At 42.4% G+C, this 21569-nt stretch overlaps 1 protein-coding gene across 1 annotated transcript in view; it reads left to right on the forward strand.

The window, feature by feature from the left end:
• The window catches only part of LOC310892484 (sucrase-isomaltase, intestinal-like), a gene marked incomplete at its 5' end in the record, with an annotated part of 47313 nt that extends 30594 nt beyond the window's left edge, over window positions 1-16719 (forward strand). Inside the window, 6 exons of the mRNA XM_083820282.1 lie at window positions 2121-2238; window positions 5384-5552; window positions 6088-6204; window positions 8359-8507; window positions 12295-14880; window positions 16589-16719. Of these exons, the coding sequence (XP_083676408.1) occupies window positions 2121-2238; window positions 5384-5552; window positions 6088-6204; window positions 8359-8507; window positions 12295-12424 (683 nt within the window). The 3' untranslated portion in view covers window positions 12425-14880; window positions 16589-16719. The remainder of the gene's footprint in view (window positions 1-2120; window positions 2239-5383; window positions 5553-6087; window positions 6205-8358; window positions 8508-12294; window positions 14881-16588) is intronic.
• Window positions 16720-21569: the final 4850 nt, after the last annotated feature.

The following is a 21569-nucleotide window of genomic DNA, read 5'->3' on the forward strand; positions in this document are numbered from 1 at the left end:
CTTGCCCATTCTTGTGCAACGATTCTCCTTCTACGCGCAGCTTGTGGTGTTGGTCTCTCTTGCAGCCAGGATTCTAAGGCATCTCTTCCAAGGTGCAGGAGAGTTGGTACCCAATGTTTTCACCCACTGTTTAAGAGCTTTCTATTATATTTCACGTTATGCCAATACTGCACATACCCTTGCCTGTCTGAGCCCCTAGCTGGTGTAGGTGTGAGGTTGGACCTAAGCAGCTCAGTCCAACAAGTCAGGACCTCCCTGGGGTCAGCACAGTTTTGGGGGCTCACTCTTTGTCATGGGCAGCTGAGTCTGTGTGAGTTCCACTCTCAGTGCCTCAGGTGTTTGGCAATGTAGCCTTCAGCCACCTTATCTAAATCATAACCATGATTACCTGTACCTGCGGTTTGACCTTCTAAAAACAGATATCCTTCAAATCAATTTTCTATAAACCACTTTACAGTGGAGATTACTATGTACACTGTAAAATAATCAGTATTGCTGATGCAGAATGCAAAATATTCAGAATATGAAAGAAGCATGAAAGTATGATTCATGTGGCTGCATTTGCTTTCATATTGCACCTTAATTTTACAGGGCTAATAATTAAGTGTCACTGGGACATTAAGTGTAACTTTTCCCAGAACCTTAGTGTCTTCTTTAAAGCTGTACCAGTTAGGGTTGCTTGGAAATTGCCTATAAATGAAGCTATTTCTGAAGCAGATCAACAGCACTGGAGTCTTTGTGTCTAAAGATCCAAAGACAGGGATGCCAGCTTTGGTGGCCTGGCAGAGCAGACAGGTTAATGGGGTTTCAGGTACAGAGAAATGCACTTTGTAGTCATGAACTGCAAACATACAGCAAAGTGTGATTAGGCATTGAGGTTGCTTGCTCATGAAGAAGTATTTACCATAGTGCATGCACCCAATTAAGCATGCAAAAGAGAAATATTTGACAGTCTGTCTTTTTCTTTTTTGGTGGGGGGAGAGGATTTTATAACATTCATCTCCACCTCTAAAAATAAATCCATTGTATAACCCAAATACCTGACCTGTCCAATTCCTGCTGAGTTGCACATAGCAATTTCATGAAAGCTAGATCCAGAGAACAAGAAACACATTTTTCCCACACCAAATGGGTCTTGCCAGCATCCCCTTAATGGGGGATCCAAGACCAGGCAGTATCTGTGCAGGCAATTCTTACTGCTTCCCCTTGGCTCAGCTGAACAAGAGCGGTGCCAGCGAGGTCAGGGCTGCCCCCGACCATTACTGAAGGCAAAAATCTGTCACTGCCTCCGCTGTCTGTGACCTGCTCATGGAAGGAGTTATCACATAACCCACCTAGGTGTGAATATGCCCATTATGATCAGTCCTTGCTCTCTTCTGTGCAGCGTATCGGGCCATAGCAGATGGCCTGCTAAGGACTGCTGCATCTGATGCATCTTCCTTCCCTGTGCACCTCTGATGCTCCCTGCTCACTGCTGGCGATGCTGCCTGGGGCTGTGCCACTGGCCCTGCTGCCTTTTAAGTCTCAGGTTCCTCAGGGGAAGAAAGGGATCAGGCTTGATTAAGTATGAATTTTGCCACTGTGGGGCAGGGTTATGCTGCTTACCTGTGTCTGCATCTCAGTGGTCCACGAACCCAGGTCTTGTGATTTCACACAAACATAAAAGTTGCCTGGGCATCCGAATTTCTGGTTTTTGTTTGTTTGTTTGTATTTTTTCTGCTTTTGTTTGTTTGCTTTTCTTGCAACATTTTCACTCTTAAGTAAAATTTGTCACTACGTAGAAGAATGTGTGTGTATATTCTTAATTAAGCATGCAGATGTTTTCTCTGTGGCTATTGCTGAATACACGATAGCTGTACAGATGTTCTGCATTACTGGACAGAAAACTTGAACCTCATTAGCAGGGTTTACTCAGTTCCCTCACCCTCCTGAGGACGTGTGCCTGTCTACAGGAAGGTATTCACAACTACATGCTAACCTCTAATCAGTGCAGATCCTGCAGTTCTTCAGCCTTTCCTCTTTCCAAATCCTTTGGTGTTTTCCCTCCTAAATGAGTAAAAACATGAAGAGATTTGAAATCTGATGCATATAATTTTACAACATTTTTTTGTCCTTCTCAGGCATTTCTGATCGTTCCCTGGCTGAAAAGACATTGTGCCCTGACTCCAAGACTTACCTGGGAGAGCACTACAACACACACTCTCTCTTTGGCTGGTCACAGACTGCACCAACTTTCCAGTGAGTTTTCTAAGTATTTCTACATGCAGATTTCAGGTGACTGGAATGCATTTTAAAAGCAGCTGAGGTACTTGGGAAACCTGCAACGGTATCTCATAAGAAACAGCCACGTTTCACTTTGCTGTTTGTCATTGAGTAAGAACAATTTCAAGAAAAGAGACTCTTGGCAGAGGAAGCAGAACCTTTTCCAATTTTCTTTTTCTCAGCTAAAATCAGGGTCTGCTTGTAGGGCTTAACTCTTCAACTGGTGCTTTTGTACAGCCAGAGCAAGTTGTTCCCATCCTGCGTTAGATCTGCTCTCATACCGAAGCAGCCTTGTGTGGCACCAGGGGAATTTCTCCATCCCCTCACTACTGGAGGAGCTTGCATGACTGCCAGGGAAGGATCTGTACCCAGCTCCCTGGCTGCTGCCAGAGCTGCCTCTGGTTGCTGGCAGGCAGCGTTTTGGCCTGGGGCTCTGTGGGTGCAGGAGGGCTGAGCTGCATTGCAGTAGGTTTGCTGTCGGCTACTGGAAAGCTGTCCCTTAGCAGCTGGGAAGCACTCAAAATGAGCTTACACAGGCAGGCGCTGCTGCTGTCAGGCTAGAGTGACAGTGGAAAGCTAGCTGTTTGATTAAATCAAATGGGCAAATCACGCGTTTTCCAGCAGAGAGCGAAGACATGGATATGTTTAATGCCACAATGTAAGTGCCAAAGCAGGGGTCCTTGTGTTGGCTTATTTTAGCATTAAGCATGCATTTTCACCAGTTGTACATCCAGGGGAGTTGGCTAAGTGAGCCTATTTAAGGTGTCGATGCACTTGCAGCTCTGTGCCAAGCCTGGGGGAAGGGAGGCACTGGGAAAAAGCCAGAAGCAGTCTGCTAGCTCTTGTGTGCTGGGCTGAAGAGCAGCCCAGCTTTTCAGAGCTGGGCAGAAAGCCCTTGAGCCCTCACCCTTGCTGACTGCCCAGCCCAGCCAGGATGCATGGGACACAGAAAGATTTTGGGGCTTCTGCAGCCTTACTTCCACTAAGATCCCCTCACCACAGGAGCCTCCACCAAGGTTACATTTCATCCTCCCCCCAAGGTGGTGAACCTTCCCTGTACCTGTGCTGCTTATTTTGCTCAGCCAAACTTGCAGAGTCCTTCAAGGCTGGAGAACACCACCAAAAACACTAGCAGAGGCAGGATTTGCTGCAGAGCTGGGGAATTTGATGAAGAATTTTTCATACATATTCATTTGGTTTTCTTAAACGCATTTCTTTTCAAGGCTGCTTGTATACCATTTCTGCATCTGCTCTTCACAAATAATATAATAAATTAAATTACTGATGGGAATATTTAGCAAACCAGCATCAATTGTAGGGTATTGGCTGAAAACAAATGACAAGTTCATAATCGCATACAAAACAATTCCAAGAATTATGCTAATGAAGCTAGAGAATAGGAAATGTGTCATCTGACCCATGTATGCAGTCAAATGGCTTGAATTTGGGTATGGTGAACTAGCAACAATCAGCTTGTGCATAGCTTGAGGCCAAGAACTATTCACACATAATATTCTGTAAATAATTTCAGTCAACAAATACATTTGAGAACATTAGGACCAGTTCAGCAATGATTCATAATAGACTGAAATTTATTCAATAAATTATTTGTTGCAAATTGTTTGTGCAGCTCTGGATCACAGTTGAGTTGATCCAATATTGCCCTCATTAGCACCTCCATTTGCAAACAGAGCCAAACTTGTGCTGCACAGCCAGAGGAAAGAACTCGTATGCAGGACACCCACGAAAAGGTTCAGGAAAAAGAGATTTCTGTCCCTGCAGTGCTCAAAAATGTCATTTAAACACACAACAGGGAGTCTTGTGCAGTTATTGGGCTCAATGGTGCCCCCACGTTACAGCACCAAGGAGGTCCTGTGTGAATTGCACCTCTTGCTGCATACAACCCATATGTTTAGGCATGTATGAAAGACCTTGAGTTGTTGTTGGTGGTGGTTGGTTGTTTTGTTGGGTTGGTGGTTTGTTTGGTTGTTATTTTGGTTGAAAGCAAGTGCTGAAGCATTTTGAAGGCTCTGTGCCATTACAGAACCAATGCCGAATGTTGGCCATTACAAGTATGAGTGAAAGAGCTCTTGCACAGATCTCATTAAGGGAGAAGGAGGTAGATGGTGGACAGCATGGTTTATATTTCAGGCTAAGATTTCCTAGAGAATCTATGGAGTTTTATTGCCCAAATCCTATTAAAGTAAAATTGAACCTGTGCTCGTGCAATCTATAATGCTGCAATATGTAACCCCTCGCAGAGATTATTCTATGCTGAGGAACTTTGTAATAGATTTGTTAATAAGGCATATTGCATCTCCTTGATTTTCTGGTGGTGCAGCAAAATTATTTCCAAAAGGAAAGGAAAAATTCATTACACCACTAATTCTGTAATGAAACCTCATAAATCAAACAATGACAGGAAATCAGAGGAAATACTATGGGAAAGGGGTGACATTTTGAAAGATTACGTTTGCTTTCTGTATTGATTTTTTTTTTAAGATTTTAAAATGTTGATGTTCTTTTTCTTTCTTTCTTTCTTTCTTTCTTTCTTTCTTTCTTTCTTTCTTTCTTTCTTTCTTTCTTTCTCTCTCTCTCTCTCTCTCTCTCTCTCTCTCTCTCTCTCTCTCTTTCTCTCTTTCTCTCTTTCTCTCTTCTTTTCCCTAACTTTAAGTCCAGGATATTAGGACTTTATTTGCCAATAAAAATGTCTAGACAAATCTAACATTATATATATATATATATTATGCTTGTTTTTAAGAAATGATAGGACACTAAATTAAATGAACTAATATAGAAAGGATTCTCTATTTTGAATGTTTACTTTGAGACAATGTTAATAATAAAATAAAAGCAAATTAGATTTTTGGAAAACTAGAAATACCTGAAACAAACTGTTTTGGGGATCACATAGTTTTTAGTTGTTTACTTTGGCTACTGAGTAAAACTTTCCATTATTTATAGTTTTGGAGCCATGCTTTCACATGGCCCAGGCCACAGTAATAATTGTTTCAAGGATAACACTGTCCAAGATAAAGCTGTGCTGGAAAGCTCAGTCTGATCGTATGACTCTTTTGTTTACCACTCCTATTTTTAATGATCTTGTTACAATTTTTTGCAGTGCTGTCCAGCAGGCAACTGGCAAGCGGGCGTTTGTCCTGAGTCGGTCTACCTTCGTCAGCAGCGGGAAGCACGGGGGTCACTGGCTGGGCGACAACTTCTCCCAGTGGAAGGACATGCACTACTCTATCATTGGCATGCTGGAATTCAACCTCTTTGGCATGCCCTATGTGAGTCTGAAGTCCTTCGGGCAATTGCTGGCTTGTACCTGATATCACTTTAAGTGAAATGTTTTCTGCAATAAGCTGCTTGAGATGGCTAGCAGTAATGGCCTGTACGGAGTAGGGAACTGCAGATTAAAAAAAAATAAATGTCATCAATCTTGGCTGGCTAAAGAGAAACAAAAATAGCACTGCCAACTTCAGATTAAATCACTGCGTGCCACCCCAAACAGATCTCTTTATATTACGTGTTTTATGATTTGAGGTCCCTCTGTAAGTTTCAGATTTTGCAAGCTGGGATGCAGGATTTGTGTAATTATTGAAATATGTTCAGATCTTCCACACTGATTTTAATGCTCCAGGAGCCAATAAAATCTCCACCCCAGCAAAATTAGTATCACTATATTCTGGAACATTCTTATGAAGTCATCAGAAACTGGTATCTCTTTCCAAAATTTATATTTATTAACAATCTTCTGTGGTTTCTCATTTTTGGGCCCCAGCAACAATTGCAAACACTTATGCTATGATATTTTCTCTCCAGATTGGTGCTGACATCTGTGGGTTTAACTACAACACTACCTACGAACTCTGCTTGCGCTGGATGCAGCTTGGCTCTTTCTACCCATTTTCCAGAAACCACAACGCAGAGGGAAACATGGTAAGTAAATGAAGTTATGCAGAGCTGTACTCTATGATTACTGTACTAACAATGTTGATTTGTATTACTTCCTCATAAATTAACCTGCCATTCTCAGGAAAGCTTGAGCAGGTGATAGGGAATGATGTACTGAGAGCAGGAATTGCGCTGTGAAGTGTAAATTTTTCCCATCCGTAAGGGAAAAATGGCTTAGAAACTGAAAAACTTATAGTATCTAACATCTGAAAGTCCTGTAGAGGTAAGACTTATCCTCTCCATCTTTTACCTATTGAAGCCCAGCTTTTATATAAAAGCCAGTGAGTGCCAGTACATCTTCTTTCTCACTTGCTAACTTCAATTTTCATTTCAGTACCCCTGCAACTTTAATAGTTATTACATAGAAGGGGAGAGAGGGCATTATACACCACACTTGCTATCTAAAAGTGAGTTTCAGACAAACGCCACAGCTAGAAACTCCAGACAAGCACGTGAGGACTCCAAGGACAGCCAGCAACAGCGGCAGCACTGTCAGCCAAGGAGAAACAGAGCCAATGAGCCCATGAGCAAGATGAAAAAGCGCGGCCTCAGATCAGAGCCATGCGTTGGCTTCAACTTATCATATAGTCCTTTCAAGACTTATCCTAGATAGAAGGATCCCGTTGTTTCTAACTACAATCAGTGTGAAGGTCTTGCAGCCTTTGTAAGCACACTGTGTTATCTGCAGCAATGATGAAAAGGTTCTGCTAGTTCAATAACTGCCTTTTTTGTTTCTCTTTGCTTTGTTTTGTTTCTTCTGTAAAGTGATCTGTGCAATGCTTGAGATCAGGTTGTTAGCTAACCTTCAATTTTCTTTACGGTTATGTCATCAAAATGTTGCGACATTTACATTCCTCAAAGAGACCTCTTCCTCTGCATGAAAGTATGATGTACATCCAGAAACAGGGCAAAAGCAGGAATAATAAGCTATTGTGCTGGCATTAAGAAAGTCAGGATTTACCCTATAGTCTATAATAATACCTGAGATATGCTGATATTTCTCCTGAGGAGAACAAATGTCTGTGGGGTTTTAGGTGCTGCTGTTGATAAATATTTTCTATTTACCTCTGTTCAATAAAATTAGAGATCCCTTATTTATATAGGTTCACTTGGCCTGTTGGGCATGCAAATGGGTCTAATCTAGGTGAATGGGTACTATTAATGTACACACAATTTAATAGGCAGGAAAAGTGACAGGAGCTGCAACTCAGCCATGACTGAATGACAGAAGTAGCAGAAGATACATTGGGTTTTATTGGACCACTTAAACCCATTTAAAACATCGTGTTCCCTGACAGAAATGAACAAGGCATTTTGGGTGACTCAGCATCACCTAGCAAGTCTTTTTTGTTTTTCTTTTTTTTCCTGAACTTAGGCAATATTTGTAGTGTCAGACTTAAACTGATAAAAATACAGTGCAATTTTTGAAATAACAGATGGGTGCTTCAGACCTCAGAGCCAGCAGGAAAGATTATTCTGATGTAAACATAATAGTGAAGAAACTTTACTTAAATATTGAGTTTAATTAATATTAAGTTTAGTGTTAAAATAAAATCTTAAGTAGCCACTTTGCATAATCCACTGGGGATTTCAAGTGGTTTAATTAATACATTTTTTTTTCACTGAAAAGCACAAGATAGTATAAAGAGCTTTGTTACTTCTGTTCCTTTTATGTTTCATTATCCTTGGAATTCATCACATATTCTTTGATTTTAATGAGAAAACTGAGTCTTACAGCAGAATTTTGTGCAGGTGGAAGGGAGCCAGGTGCCTTGCTGGTGGTCTTATTTTAGTGCTGGAGAAGTTGAGCTGGGAGGGATCAAAGGACAGACTTTGTGGGAGTGGGAGACACACTCCCACTTTACACTCTTGGCCAAAAATACGTATAAAATAACTATGCTTTTGCCTTTGTTTGGAGGTTGCTGGTCTTCCCTTTTTCCTCTGCTTTTCCTTCTCTGTCGCAGAGGGCTGACGTGGTTCTTAACGCATGTTCTAGTTCACAAATCAGTACTTTTTCTACATAAACATTCACTTTCATGGGATTATGCTAGCAACAGCTTGGCTTAGGTTGCACGCAGGTTTCTCTGTTGAATGTATATCCATAGTTATAATGCTCAGTGCAAAGCTTTTACTCAACAGGAACAAGACCCAGCGTTTTTTGGAGAAGAGTTTGCCAAGATATCTCGAGCTACGCTCCGGATCAGATACTCCCTTCTGCCATACCTCTACACCTTGTTCTTCGAGTCTCATGTTCATGGCAACACAGTGGTACGATCGCTGATGCACGAGTAAGTTCAGAGACTCTCTTTTTATTATTATTTTACTCAAAGAAGTAGTTGAGCTTCTGTGTACAAACTAGTTGACATCTGCCTGAAAATAGCGATAGTAATATCAGTGCATGCTTGCTCTTAAAAAGAACAGTTCTACAATGAAGTCTAATCAAAATATATACAACAAAAATAACTTTATATATATGATATGGATATACATTAAAATGTAGCTTGTATTTGTTTCTAGTGAAAAAAGAGTTAAGTAAGGAGAATTCTCAACGTTTCTTGGCTTAGGCAAATATGCAATCCTTTCTTTTAAAAGTAGGAGTCACATACCTGTATTTTCTGTATTTGAATTAAATCTATGAAATGTGTATTCTGGCCCAGAATATCAAGAAGGCCTCATACAGAGAAGGCTCCATTTTCCAATCATCCATGGCATTTGCATTTTCCAATTTAGCACTTGCATCTGCATGCTGTGTATGAAACCTACATCTGTGCCACAAATTGCATAGAGAAAATGGGGACAGAGATGTTCGAGTCTAGAAGCAGGTGCAAAGAGAAGATTAACAAACACAGACTGAGAAAACCCTTGGAAAATGTGACCTCAGATTTTTTGAACAGCTATTTTTTTGCCTTTTTTTTTCTTCCCTGTTTGGAAAAAGTAGGAATCAAAGCGAAGTCTAGTTTCCCTTTCAGCACGTTTAATTAGCTTTTTACCTGCTTTTGGTAATTTTTTTATTTCAGAATACCTTATCCAAAGACGTGTTCAAAAGGAGAGAAAATAATGCACATGAAAGGCTATTGCCCAAAGCTCTGGCACAATTTAGTCTCATTGGTTCAGGTTACGTCCCGGACTGTTTAATGTTCTTTTCCCTTTAGGTTAAAAACATTTTGGTTAAAGGGTAAGGCATTTTTGCAAATTAAACTGAGATTACACTAAAGTGCAGAACATGCTAATACAAAATGGTTATGCACAAAATCTATTTTGCCTACTCAGTGTAATGGCTAACTGATTCATTTTAACAGTGATATCCTTCCTCTTCCTACTCTGCTACTTTATTTAACAGGGTAACATTTAGGAGAAGTTTTATAGGTATTCATGTCTTACAAGGGGTTTTATGCTATTTTAAGGATTTATTTTAGCAGTATTTTCTGTTAATTGGATTTATGTGAATATTGGAAATGACCAAGTTACTTTGGGCATTAATGTTCGATAACCTTTGCTAATATCAAATGATTTTGGTGATGTTAAGGCTGTCTGTCTGTCCACTCACAATATATTTTATCTGAACTCTTTTGCGACACGCCTACATTAGGAAATTTCCAAGTTTGCTTTGATTTCATTTCTAGAGTAGTCTCAGATACACCAGCTGAGACTCCTGTTGGGTGAAACTAAGTCAAAAGGTGCACTCCTGCCATTAATAGTAAGTTAGCTAGGATTACTGGAAATAAAACCTCTAAAATGCAGGTAGGCAGTGCAGAGATCAGGAGAACAGCACAAGCTGGCTTCCTACCCAGGTCCCATCCTAGCGGGCATGTCACTTGCTAATGTTGCCATAGCTAGATGCTAAAATTGCTTTAAAATATTTAATATTATTACTTATTTCTGGTTACTATTGTTACTTGATGAGTATTTCTTACTATTTCTATTTAATGCTTCTTTATTTAGTGTGCCTGCCCAGGTAAAGAATGTCACCTAGATGCTAACAAAGGGAGAAATGTGGGGTTTAGAGAAAGAGAACTGAAACAGATTTTTTGAGGTCCAGGTGATGGAATTTTACATCAAATCTTTCTCTTCCTTGTAACAAACACAAAGTTCAAAAACTGCACTAGCTTTTCAGGTGTAGCTGTTACGAGTTCACAAACCTCACCACGAAAATAACTGTAGCTGGGCAGGGAGTCTCCAAGCAATACCTACTTCATGTGGTCATTTCAGATTTCTCATTTCGTTTCAAATGTTTAGGTGCTCATTTCAAACAACAAACAAGAACAGCATCCCAGGAGATGCCTATATGTCTTTTAAGTGTCTCACGCAGAGGCTTTCACTCAGTGAAACAGACGCTGGTACCTTGGCTGTCCAAAAAGACCTGGGGGTGGTAATCCATTACTGTGCTCCTGGGGGGAAAAGCTTTGCTTAATAGCCTACCGGGGGAAAATAAGACAGCAGAGAGGCTACTGCCTAACCATAGGAAGCATGTAGATGGAGTGAGGCGTATTTCATAGATCACAACTATGCTGTGCTTAATGGCTTATGTTTTCAAAATGGGAAAATTCATTTGTTTGCTGAATGTGTGCTCATGGTTGCTGTAATTGAAAAAGGAAATAGTGCTTAGTTAGATGGTGAGATGCTCGTTTCCAAGTGCAAGTAAGATGATCAGCTTCTCTGTTGTCATCATTTCTTAATCAGTTTTTTCTCCTGAAATCTCCCACAACACAGTGCGTTGAAATAATACTCTAATTTTATTACAGTGAAATTAAAAATAGAGAGAAGTTGTTGAGAGGACAAAAAACCTAACACATTATATTTCAGAAATCTGAAAACCAGGTAATTCATCTAAAAACCCACCACACAGAAAATATTTACAAAGCGTTATGTTGAAACTCAATAATGCCCAAGATTAGGACATACAAAAGAGCTACTATTTTTTGATAGAAAAATAAACGCAGAATAACTAGTGTCTTCACCTACTGAGGTTTCGATAGATGAGATGCTGAAGCATGCCTTCAAGGAGAATTTTTCCTGAGTTCCGCGTACTCTCCTAAACTTGCAATATTTTAGAAATCCGAGCACTGAAAGTATGTCTTTTAACTGCCGATGTATTTTTGCTATTTTGAGTACCCCTACCAAGCAGGTAGGGTGTCAGAGCAGGCACTGACACTGAGCCACTCTGCTCCATAAAATAAAAACCTGCCTTTAGGAAGGGGCGGCACCAAGGTGTTGAACAGCCTCAGTTAAACAGAACATGGAAAATAAACTTTGGAACAGATTATTCTCTGAGGACATAGGAATTATACACTAATGTGCAACAGCCAGTGTGAATTTGTCAAAAGCAAATTATGATTGCCTTTTTTGATGAGGCAACAGGGCTATTGAGCGGGAAAGGGAGGAAAGCAGGAGGTACAACGTAGCTTGATTTTAGGAGGGTAGAGCCACTGCTCTGTGTGACACTCTTATAAGCTAACTGGGAAATGATGATCTGCATGGATGTCCTAGGAGATAGGCTTACAAATGACTGGAAGCCTGTTCAGATTCTCAGAGATTTTATGTTGTATGAGCTGAGGTTCCTAAGAGGGGGGAGGATGTCTCCTTTTTGCCTGGGGCTTGTCAGTATTTTCATTAGCTGATGCAGGATGCAATAGAGAACTCATCCCAGGCTGGCAGATGACCCTGGGTGAACGGGATTGCAAATGCATGTCTGGAGGATATGATCAGAATCAGAATGATCTTAATACATTGAATAAAATATACTGAAATCTGTAAGGTGCCATCCAGGCAAGGCAGCTACAAAGTGCAATACGTATGAAGGTTGCTTGGTGTTCGTCCTGCAAAGGATTTCTAATGCAAATCTGTGAAGGGTGTAGGAAGCCATATCACAGAATCAGAGAATCTGCCAGAGCACGGCAGTGTTACTGTAATTTCTGAATCTCTGTCCAGCTTTTGGCACTCCCTCAGCCAGGAGAAATATGTGGTGGTGGTGAAGGATGCATTAAGGAAGCAGATTTCTTGTGGCAGCGAGTAATGTCGAAATATTCTGCAAGTTCTACAAAAATGTGAATTAACATGCCTCACTTTCCACGCTAGATTTACCTCTGATCAGCAGACTCGTGGAATAGATACTGCCTTCCTTTGGGGACCTGCATTTATGGTTGCTCCTGTTCTTGAAGAGGCAAGTACTGCAATTAAAAAACGCCATCATACTGGAATAAAATAAGTGAACTCCGCTTGGGGCACCAGATGACATTCAGGGCATGTTTGCTCATATCCACCCGTTTCCTCCTTCCCCTGTCAAACCCTGCAGAAGGCATTTCAAAACAAGCCCGAGCAGCGCAGGGCTGCCCGGTGCTGGAGGTGGGAGGGTGAAGGCGAGGGCACGGCATTTCCCTGCCACTGCGAGCGCTGAACAGATGTCAGCAGGCTGGATGCTGCCCCTTGAGCGCTCCTACGCCTGCGCTGACAGATCCCTCCAAGGACACACACGGCAATAATCGCCAGCCTAGGAAGAAACGTGGAAGGACTGAAACAAACTGGTCTCCTTATTTACTGCTGACCCATTGCGTTTTGGCGCTGCAGCATCTTAAGGGTTGTGCAAGGCGTTTACCAGCACCACGTGCACACACCACCCTTACAAAAATGATGACAATGATAGCTGATAATATGGCAGGCTTTAAAAGCCATCATTTCCCTATGGCTGTGCTGGCCACAGGTTAGGTCAGGGTAGCAGATGCTGCCGTGGGCCCCAGAATAGAGCTGCAGGGTGGGTTTGCTCTTGCTGCTCAGCTGGAGCAAGGGTGGGTTTCTCTCCTCACCCCGCTGCTGACTGCTAGCAGGGTGCAGCCTCAAAGGAGCACCAGAGCGGTGTAGTTGTGCAGAGGCAAACATCTCCATGCGATGTATCCTGGAGCTGTTTGTGATCAGCATGCTGCCGGAATATCTGAGACATTTCCTACATGATGCTGTTGATCAAACACGTAAGCAGGCTTCTGCTTGTCATTTTTTTTTAATGCAACCCTTGTGCCTCTGTGAATTTAAAATGAAATTCTTATTTCTTCACATAAAACCGTTCCGACTCCTCTGTGGCACTTCATCCGTCAGTCCTTCATCTTCAGACTCTTCCAGGTTTCTAATAGCTGGTGACTAACGTGGAGAATTCAAAGGGTCTCAGGCCAGTAAGATGATGAAAAGATGTGGGAGGAACCTTCCCATAAAGAGAGGGTGACAAGCCAGGGGTTGCTTCCTGCAATGAAATGAATGAAAATGATGATGATGACTGCCTCGAACCGCAGCATGGCACCTGCTCACCTGGAGAAGGTGTGGCAGGACAGGTTTCCCTCTGCTCCTCGAGTCCGAGGGTGTGAGTGAGGGAGATTAATCAAAGCAAAAACGGTAAATGTTCTTACACTGGCTGTTACTTAGGCACTCCTTAAGGCAAGGCTCATCAAGAGTCAGGCGGTGATTGCACGCTTCTCTGCACATCAGAATATCCAGAGTTGTTGTAGTAATGCTGAGAAAATCTAGCAATAGGGACATCTTGACTTTATAGGGTTTTCTTTCAAGCTTTAAAGGTGTTTTACACACTTAGCCAACCTTTAGTTGCTAAAGAGACGGGGCACAGCACCCCAGCCTTACTTGCTGCAGAATTAGGACACCTTCCCTGAACCATGCAGCACTGCCTGTTGTGGGAGACAGGTCGCAGGACAGGACAAATTTCCAGGTTAGCAGTTGCTGTATTCTAATATGAGATTTGCATGCGTTAAAAAAGCAGCTATTTCTTAGTTCTTCTATTGGTTAATATGAAAAAAAAAAAAAATCCCTAAAATGTCAAGTGGTAACTATGCCTTAGCTCTTCTCCTCCACCTTGACATTTCATGCTCCATCTCCTCCCAGGGGATAACCATAACTCTGCAAAGGGGCAGACGTCTGCTTTGAGACTCAAAACTAATCTGTTTGTGAGAACAAGCAACTCATGACCAAAAAAAAACAAAAGGAAATATGTTTTGATTCTGACTTTTCCTAGAGTGATTAATTCAAAGTGCCTTTAGTGTGATTTTCTCCCTGCAATAATATGATGCAATGCATGCTGTAAAATAAAGTGCATCAATTGTGCAATTAGCAGTGCATTAGATAATATAATTTATCCGCAACTTCAAGTGATTGCAAATAAGGCATATATCTGCATGTCCTGCGTGCAGACATAGCTCTTTGCCTGTTTTGGCAAGAGGGACGAAGCAGTGGTTGCCCTCACTGCCACTCCAGCCCACTCAGTTGCCTGATGTGAAGTCCTGCCTTGCAGTGCCGTAGCCCTCGCTGGCATCGCTCAGATGTTATGTTTGCAAGACGTGGAGCGGTGTGCCACGCTGAACTAACAACTTAACACTGACTCATCCCACAGACCTGTAGTACAGCCCCCCAGATTGGGTAGGGTCATCTATTTTGCATCATAGATTGGCCAGCACGAGTCCATTGCTGTGACAATAACTCAGCCTTAATATCCAAGATTTGATGCTGTTAGAGGATTGAGTGTACATCTATCCATGCACAAATATAATAAAGCTAATGTAATATCAGAAATGTAAAAAGAGAAGGACTTTAATCATTTTATAACAATTACAGGGAGCGAGATCTGTGGATGTGTATTTCCCTGAAGCAACGTGGTTTGACTACTACACTGTAAGTATTTCTAAAATTCAGTTTCTTACATTTTTACAGAACTTAAAATATTACAGTTCCAGCAAAATGACTTTTAGCAATGTTCAGCAGTTATTTTTACCTCAGCATCTGTGTTTAAGAAAACTAGAGCACAAAAAGTCAACACCAGGCTAGCTGGGAGAGTAAATTGCACAGCTTTCAGTAGCATTTTATTTGCTATTTTTGGTCTGTAAAGCTCTAAAGACACAGAGAACGCAATTTTCAAGAGCAGCCTAGAAATTCACAAAATTGTCAAGATTTCTATTCTTTTTTTCTTCACCCTTATTCCATGCTTAAGTTATTATACCTATACCCTTACCTGTGTAGAAACAGAGACCTGAGCTGCGCTCCTGAGAACATGCTGCATCCTTTTTGTGCACAGAGTTTTGCACACGCATCATTTTGGACTGAAGGCATATGTACAGAGCAGCATGAGGCTCCCTTCCAGAAGATGCTTCAGGAGCTGCAGAGCAAGATGCTTTGTGGAAAAAAGCCAGACTCCTCTAGATTCAGGGGCTGCAGGGTTCGACCTCTCCAACACCATTCCCAGCGCTGCAGTTCCCAAAGTGCTCGGGTTTTGAGCTAACTGTGCTCTGCTGAAATCTGCTGGATGAAACCAGCTCTGGCTTCAGGGGTAGCTAGTTAGGCTGATGTTAAAAGCTTTCAGAAACCTGAGCCCAGGAGCATCAGGCTGCTGCTAACTACCCTGAGCAGCACTGCCAGACAAGTGGGAAGGACAGAGATGCTCTCAGAGGAAATTCAGGCTTATTCTTCAATAGGCGCTGCTCTGGGCATCTGCAGCATGTCACTGGTGTCCTCAGAGGGATGTTCATCCAGCTCTTTCCCTTTCTCCTCTCATAAGGCCATGGTTCAGTGGGGTCGGGCATTTTGCTCAGCCCTCCTTGCTGCAGTTCCCCCCAAGCCCATGTGCAGGGGCGGGCATGGGAGCATCGTCCTGGTGTCCCCTGCCTGTGGGGACACATCAGCAAAGAGCAGCTCCCAGCACTTGGCATGTGTTTGCTGGTGCTCGTCCAGAAGCAAGGCTGGATATTAACCATAAGTTATAATTACCCTTCACAGAAGGCAAGAGCCAAGCCCTCCTGTTACCTCCTCTGCACATAAACCTTGCCTACACCTGGTTTTGAGGGATTAAAGCAGAAAGAAACGATGCAGAGAATTTACGCTAGTTGTCTACACATATATGAATTTCACTCATTGAATCCCGTAATTACTTTTTGAAAGGGGAAGACTTGTCCTTAAAAGAGAAAATCTACAGTTTACATTCCCCAATGATTATGAATCACTCACCTTACACTGAAATGTGACAGTTTCCATATGTATAAAAAAAGGAAGTGAAAGTTTCCTTTTCTTTTTGCTTCATGTCTTGATGAGTTTTTTTTCCCCAGCATACAGAGGAATGATACCATTTTAAAAGACGATTTACTGTCTTTCATTCATGATGGCTGTATCTCCATGCATATGCGTCACTGCAGGGGCTAGATTCTCCTTCACGTTCAAAAAAGAAACTGGAATAATGCCCCTGAAATCTGCTTTTTTTTGGGTGCATATTTAAACTGGTGTAATTAAGATGAAAATATACCCCTTGGTCTCCTTTCCAGTGATATATGGTGATAATGTTTAGTGCCTGTATTTGCATATATTTTTTTAACTGTATTAATTTTTGCGGTAGGGTTACAAAGTGCCAAGTGCCTGGCGCGGGACGTATGCTACCGTCGATGCCCCATTGAACAAGATCCCTCTGTTCATCCGTGGAGGCTACATTCTGCCAGAGCAGGCTCCAGCCACCACAACTACCAAGAGGTAATATCACGAGCCGTGCCTGTCCCCAAAAAACAGTGGTGCAGGTCAGACTCATCACCACCAAAAAGCAATCAAAAAGAAAGAGCAGAAGAGAAGCTATCTGCAGCTCCCAGCTGCCATCCCAGCTGATAAGCACAGTATTTTTATCCCACTACTCGCTCGGTTGCGTTAGAAGTCACCCCGGAGATGACCCACGTCATCTCTCACATGGCCGAAACCCACACCTGGCTCTGCAGCTTTGCTAGGAGAAGCTCTTGCACCTCTCACGGCCACGCTGACCAGCTGCCAGCCGCTCGCAGTGAACATATGCTAGGGGAAGATGCAAACCTCTTGTCCTTGGGTGAATTTATCAAATGCCACGGGCAAGGTGGAGAGGCTCAAAGCTCTCTCGAGGAAGATTGTTTCCCCACACCAATGGGTAAAGGGCTGGCCTCGGGTCTGAACCATGCTCAGACACCAACGTGAGCAGGGAAGGGAGGGAGCAGCACCATGCAGCGACCAGACCAAAGCACAGTGACGTGGCCTCAGTGACCAGCTGCCTCCCCAGCTGCCCAGTTGTCACACGTAAGGCCACTAAAGAAGGGGGAACTTGTCCACATAGGCACTTGAAAGGTGGGAACAGAGCAGGGTAAGGTTCTCATCGTAATTTCAAGATCCATTTTAGGGAGCTAGGTAGTCATTTTTCTGTGTAACCTTTCTTGTAACCTTGAAATTAGAGCTAATCGTGTTCAGAAGTTTTTGTTAAATAACATGGAAGGGACAGTGGCCAGAAGTTCATACCGACATCTCTTGGTGTATTTGTCAACAGCCGCCTGAACCCATTTGGGCTCATTATCGCCCTGAACGAACAAGGAGAAGCTTCTGGGTCTCTCTTTTGGGATGACGGTGATTCGATTGGTGAGTCTGGGCCCCCTCTATGAAGCAGGGTCTACACGCAGGGCTGTCCTCAGGCCACCTTTTCAGCAGTGTAACGGCTCTGACTGTTCTTACAAAGAGCTGGAGAGCTTTGAGGTTGAACATTAGAGGTGAAAAGCAGAGTGCTCTTGAAGGCGGCGTTTCAGCACAAGAAAGGTGTGACATTGGGGACGGCTGCTCTGCTCGAGAGGGCAGTAACTCATTTCGTGAGGTCACACCGAGAGGAATAGAGGAGGAGATTAAATAACCCACAGTCCTCCGAGAGTGACGTTAGCTGCTTGCCACAATTAGTGTGAACTGCTCATGGATTTTGCTGTTTTGATACTAATCCTCCTTGTTTTGTGTTTTAACAGATACTATTGAAAACGAGAACTACTTCTTGGCTAAATACACATACGGCGCAGTAAGTAGCAACGTACCAGGTACCCGCAGACTTAGAGGTAGCTCTACTGTAGTGTAGCTGTTGTAAGGTGCTGATGTCTAACTTTCATCCAAATAACATTTTTTCGTACAGCCCAGCCTTTGAAACTGGTAAGCTACCTAATGTTTTCGTTTGCAGGCAGCTGCAAATTAATCCAACCATGAACCTGCAGTTTTGTGTTTGCTTCATTGACTATCACAGTGACGCATCATTAACACCCATGGTGTGATGTGAACCTGCAAATCCACTTTTTTAGCTCAGACATTTTTCCTGAGTTGCAGGTCCTGGGGATGAGGGACATTTTCCTTGCCTTTCTCCTGCAAGCACTTTTAGTCTGACGGGTAGGAGAGGGCTGTGTTCTCGCCTACAGGATATCCTCACAACTTTTTAGCTGTGCTCACATGAAGCTTGTATTTTGTGGCCCAGAGAATTGCATACTCTCCCTTCTTTAGCTTGCATCTCCTTGTCAGATGGCACGGAGATTGCTCCCACGGTCAGCATCCCGTGGAGTGATTCAGCAAGCTACCAGCAACCTGCTGTGCCGTGCCGATGGATGCTTCATACAGCACAGGCACAGAGTCAGGGCTCCAATGCCTTTCACATGTGGTTCACTTCTCAGGCGTGTCTTGAGAAAGCTGAACAGAAAAACTCAGCAGTCTCGGCTTCATCTGAGAAAAACACTTTAAAATAAAACCTACTGGAAGCTCATTAAGTGTATGATAGTAAGTTGTGGGAGTTATTCAAAAAAAGCTGAACCTACTTCAGCATTCTATACAGATTATATTTCATCCGCAATTCCAGTGTTCACATGTACTGTAGCACAGTTCTCACACTGTGTGTTCCTGAAAGCACCAAAGTAGTCTATACAAAATCTTCAGAAGAAAAAAAATTATATTAATGCTTATTGTGATATTGCTCTTAGAATATGTGTCCTCCAGGAGTGAGAGCAAGTAAGAGGAAGCTGATGGGTTTTATTATGTAGTCTTGTATATTTGTGAGGTATTTTTCTGGAAGTAACACTGCATGTCTAGATTTAAATTTAATTTTTAATCTATTTTCTTCTTGATTTATCATGAAAAAGTCTTCTAAGAAATGATATTTCAACTGCAAAAAGGAAGAAAAATCACTTTGACTTTCTGTAGTCTGTGTATAGCAATTTATTGCAGGGAGGCTACAGAAAAACAATATCCAGTTTTATATTAAATTCTGATCTGTGCAAATTAGATTGTTGATTCACTGGCTCTTCCATTTTTCATTGCTCATATTTGACTTCTGCCTGTAAATCCATAACTGAAGTCCCTATCTGCATTCCAATAATCTCTAATGTCAGTTTTTTATTATGTGTTTATAAAGAAAAAAATCCATCTCAAACAGCAAATTGCAGAAGTATGAGAAATGTTTGAGAATCTCGGTGTATGTTGCACATTTCTATATTCTTAAAAAATTATGGATGAACAGTTTAATCATATTCACTTTTAGAAAAACACACAAATTTTGGTCCCTGAGAGATTTACTGTTAAGGTCTGACATCACAGCATTTACGCTGAATCCAGCGCAGAGTTCTGCAAAGGTACCAGCTGCAGGATTAGACCTTCTCTTTTATACTTTCATTCGAACAACCCAGAAGTACAAAGGAATTCAGGACCAGTGCAGGCACTTAAACCTTAGGGAATGATTCACGCTGCCTGCTCTCGGGCACTGCCTCACCGCGGTAGGTGTTTTAATTCACTTGACACCATTTTGACACGCATGATGGCCAAGTGACCTAAGCCAAGGTGCCCCATATTATTAAACCTACTAGTTTAGAAAGATGTGAGCCAGATGTATAGGCTCCACTTTACTTCAGGGACAAGCAGGGAGAGCCAGAATCTCTGCCTCCGTGCCCAGAGCAGACAAGGTAGAGATGCTCAGACCGTGCCGAATGCCTTCAGCTACACCAAAGGAACGGGGTGGATGGCTTGCTGTTTGCTGAAACGAGTTACCAAAGAGGGCTCTTGCCCAAGGAGATGGCAGCTTCTGAAAAAGTATGCTAACCACTAGGTAACTGAATAGCCTGGGAGCAAGTTCTTTTTAAAACTGGTCCAGTTTTCAGGGGGAAAACGTTTGGAGAAAAAAAAATACATAGGGGAAGTCCTGGCTTCTGGCCTTGGGTCCAGGACTTGCTTGTACTTTACATTTATAGGGCTTTAAGAGATATCTGTGAGGTTCCTTGCTCCAAACTGAACCCGGAACCTTCCTGGGTGATTGCTGTAATCACGCTAGGTGCTTGGGGAGGAGAGGGTCACTCATTCCCCTGGATCACCACCTCTCCTTCTCCCCAGGGCCTTGAAGGAGGGCAGATTGGGACCTGTCAGATGGACAGTGGCATCTTCTGCAGAGTCCTCAGAGCTGGAGTGCAACCTCAGTTATTAACACAGTTGTAATCACTGGGCTGAGCATCACACTGAGCTTGCTGAGTCCGTGAGACCACCTTGAGCTAGCTCACCTGCCTGGCCATGCTTGAGACAGAAATAAATCACTGTTGGGAGGTGGTCTGTCTCTACTGAATCTCCCCCTGTCAAATATGAGCCCATTCAGCAATGGGGGAAGGTACCATGTACAAGTACCCCAAGGCATTCTCCAGAGGCTTTTAGAGGTCTCTGCCCATTTGCTCCCCAGTAGCCAACACTCCTTATTTCAGATTAAATCAGCGTGCTGGGGATTAGCACTTATTTTTAGAGGGGATGCCTGAAGTAAGCAGTCTGAGCACAGCCCTAAGTTACAGATACTGTGATCTAGTTTCTGCTCCTCCTCCTGCCATGCAATATTGAAATAACACAAGCTAATTTATGCAGAAGGTTCCATCATGGGCTTCTCCTTGGCATATTTTTAAAAAGTCATGATTGCATAGCAATTCATCATTTCCTGAGCAGTATAATTCATCTTTATTTCCTTAACAACTTTGATCACATAACAAATGCGATAATTCCTCTTCATTGCTTGTATGGGAAATTACTGTTGCTGGTGATCCAAATGAATTTGTTTAATGACTTTGTATGTCCTCTTGGTTCATCCCTAAATACAAGATATATAGTAGGTAGGAAGTATAACAAACAAAGCCCTGTGGACACACTGTGTTCCTTCACTGTCCTTAAAGCCGGGGTATGTATATCAGAGAAGATTATTAGCAGGAGTTTTGGAGATGTGGGATGTAAAATAGGGGCAACATATCTAGCAGCTGATGTCTGTGGAAGATATTACCCATTTAAAGCAGTTAGTTGCAGATGTTAATCAAATCTGCCTCAAGGTCACTAATTGAATCTCTGTATCTGGATTTTGGGTTTGCATATGCCATTGTACCCTGCAAATGGGTACAAGAACTGAATTTGCATTGATCACGAATAGAAAAACTGGCCCAAGAAGATGCCAAAGGAATGTTGTAGAAGCAAGTGTGTTTCTTATTTTGTTAGTTTATGATGATACACAAAACCTTTCTTATGTGAAGATTAATGTGAGTGTCGTTTTTACTTTATGT

This window comes from Anser anser, assembly GCF_964211835.1.
Source record: "Anser anser genome assembly, chromosome: 1".
Taxonomy (NCBI): Eukaryota; Metazoa; Chordata; class Aves; order Anseriformes; family Anatidae; genus Anser; species Anser anser.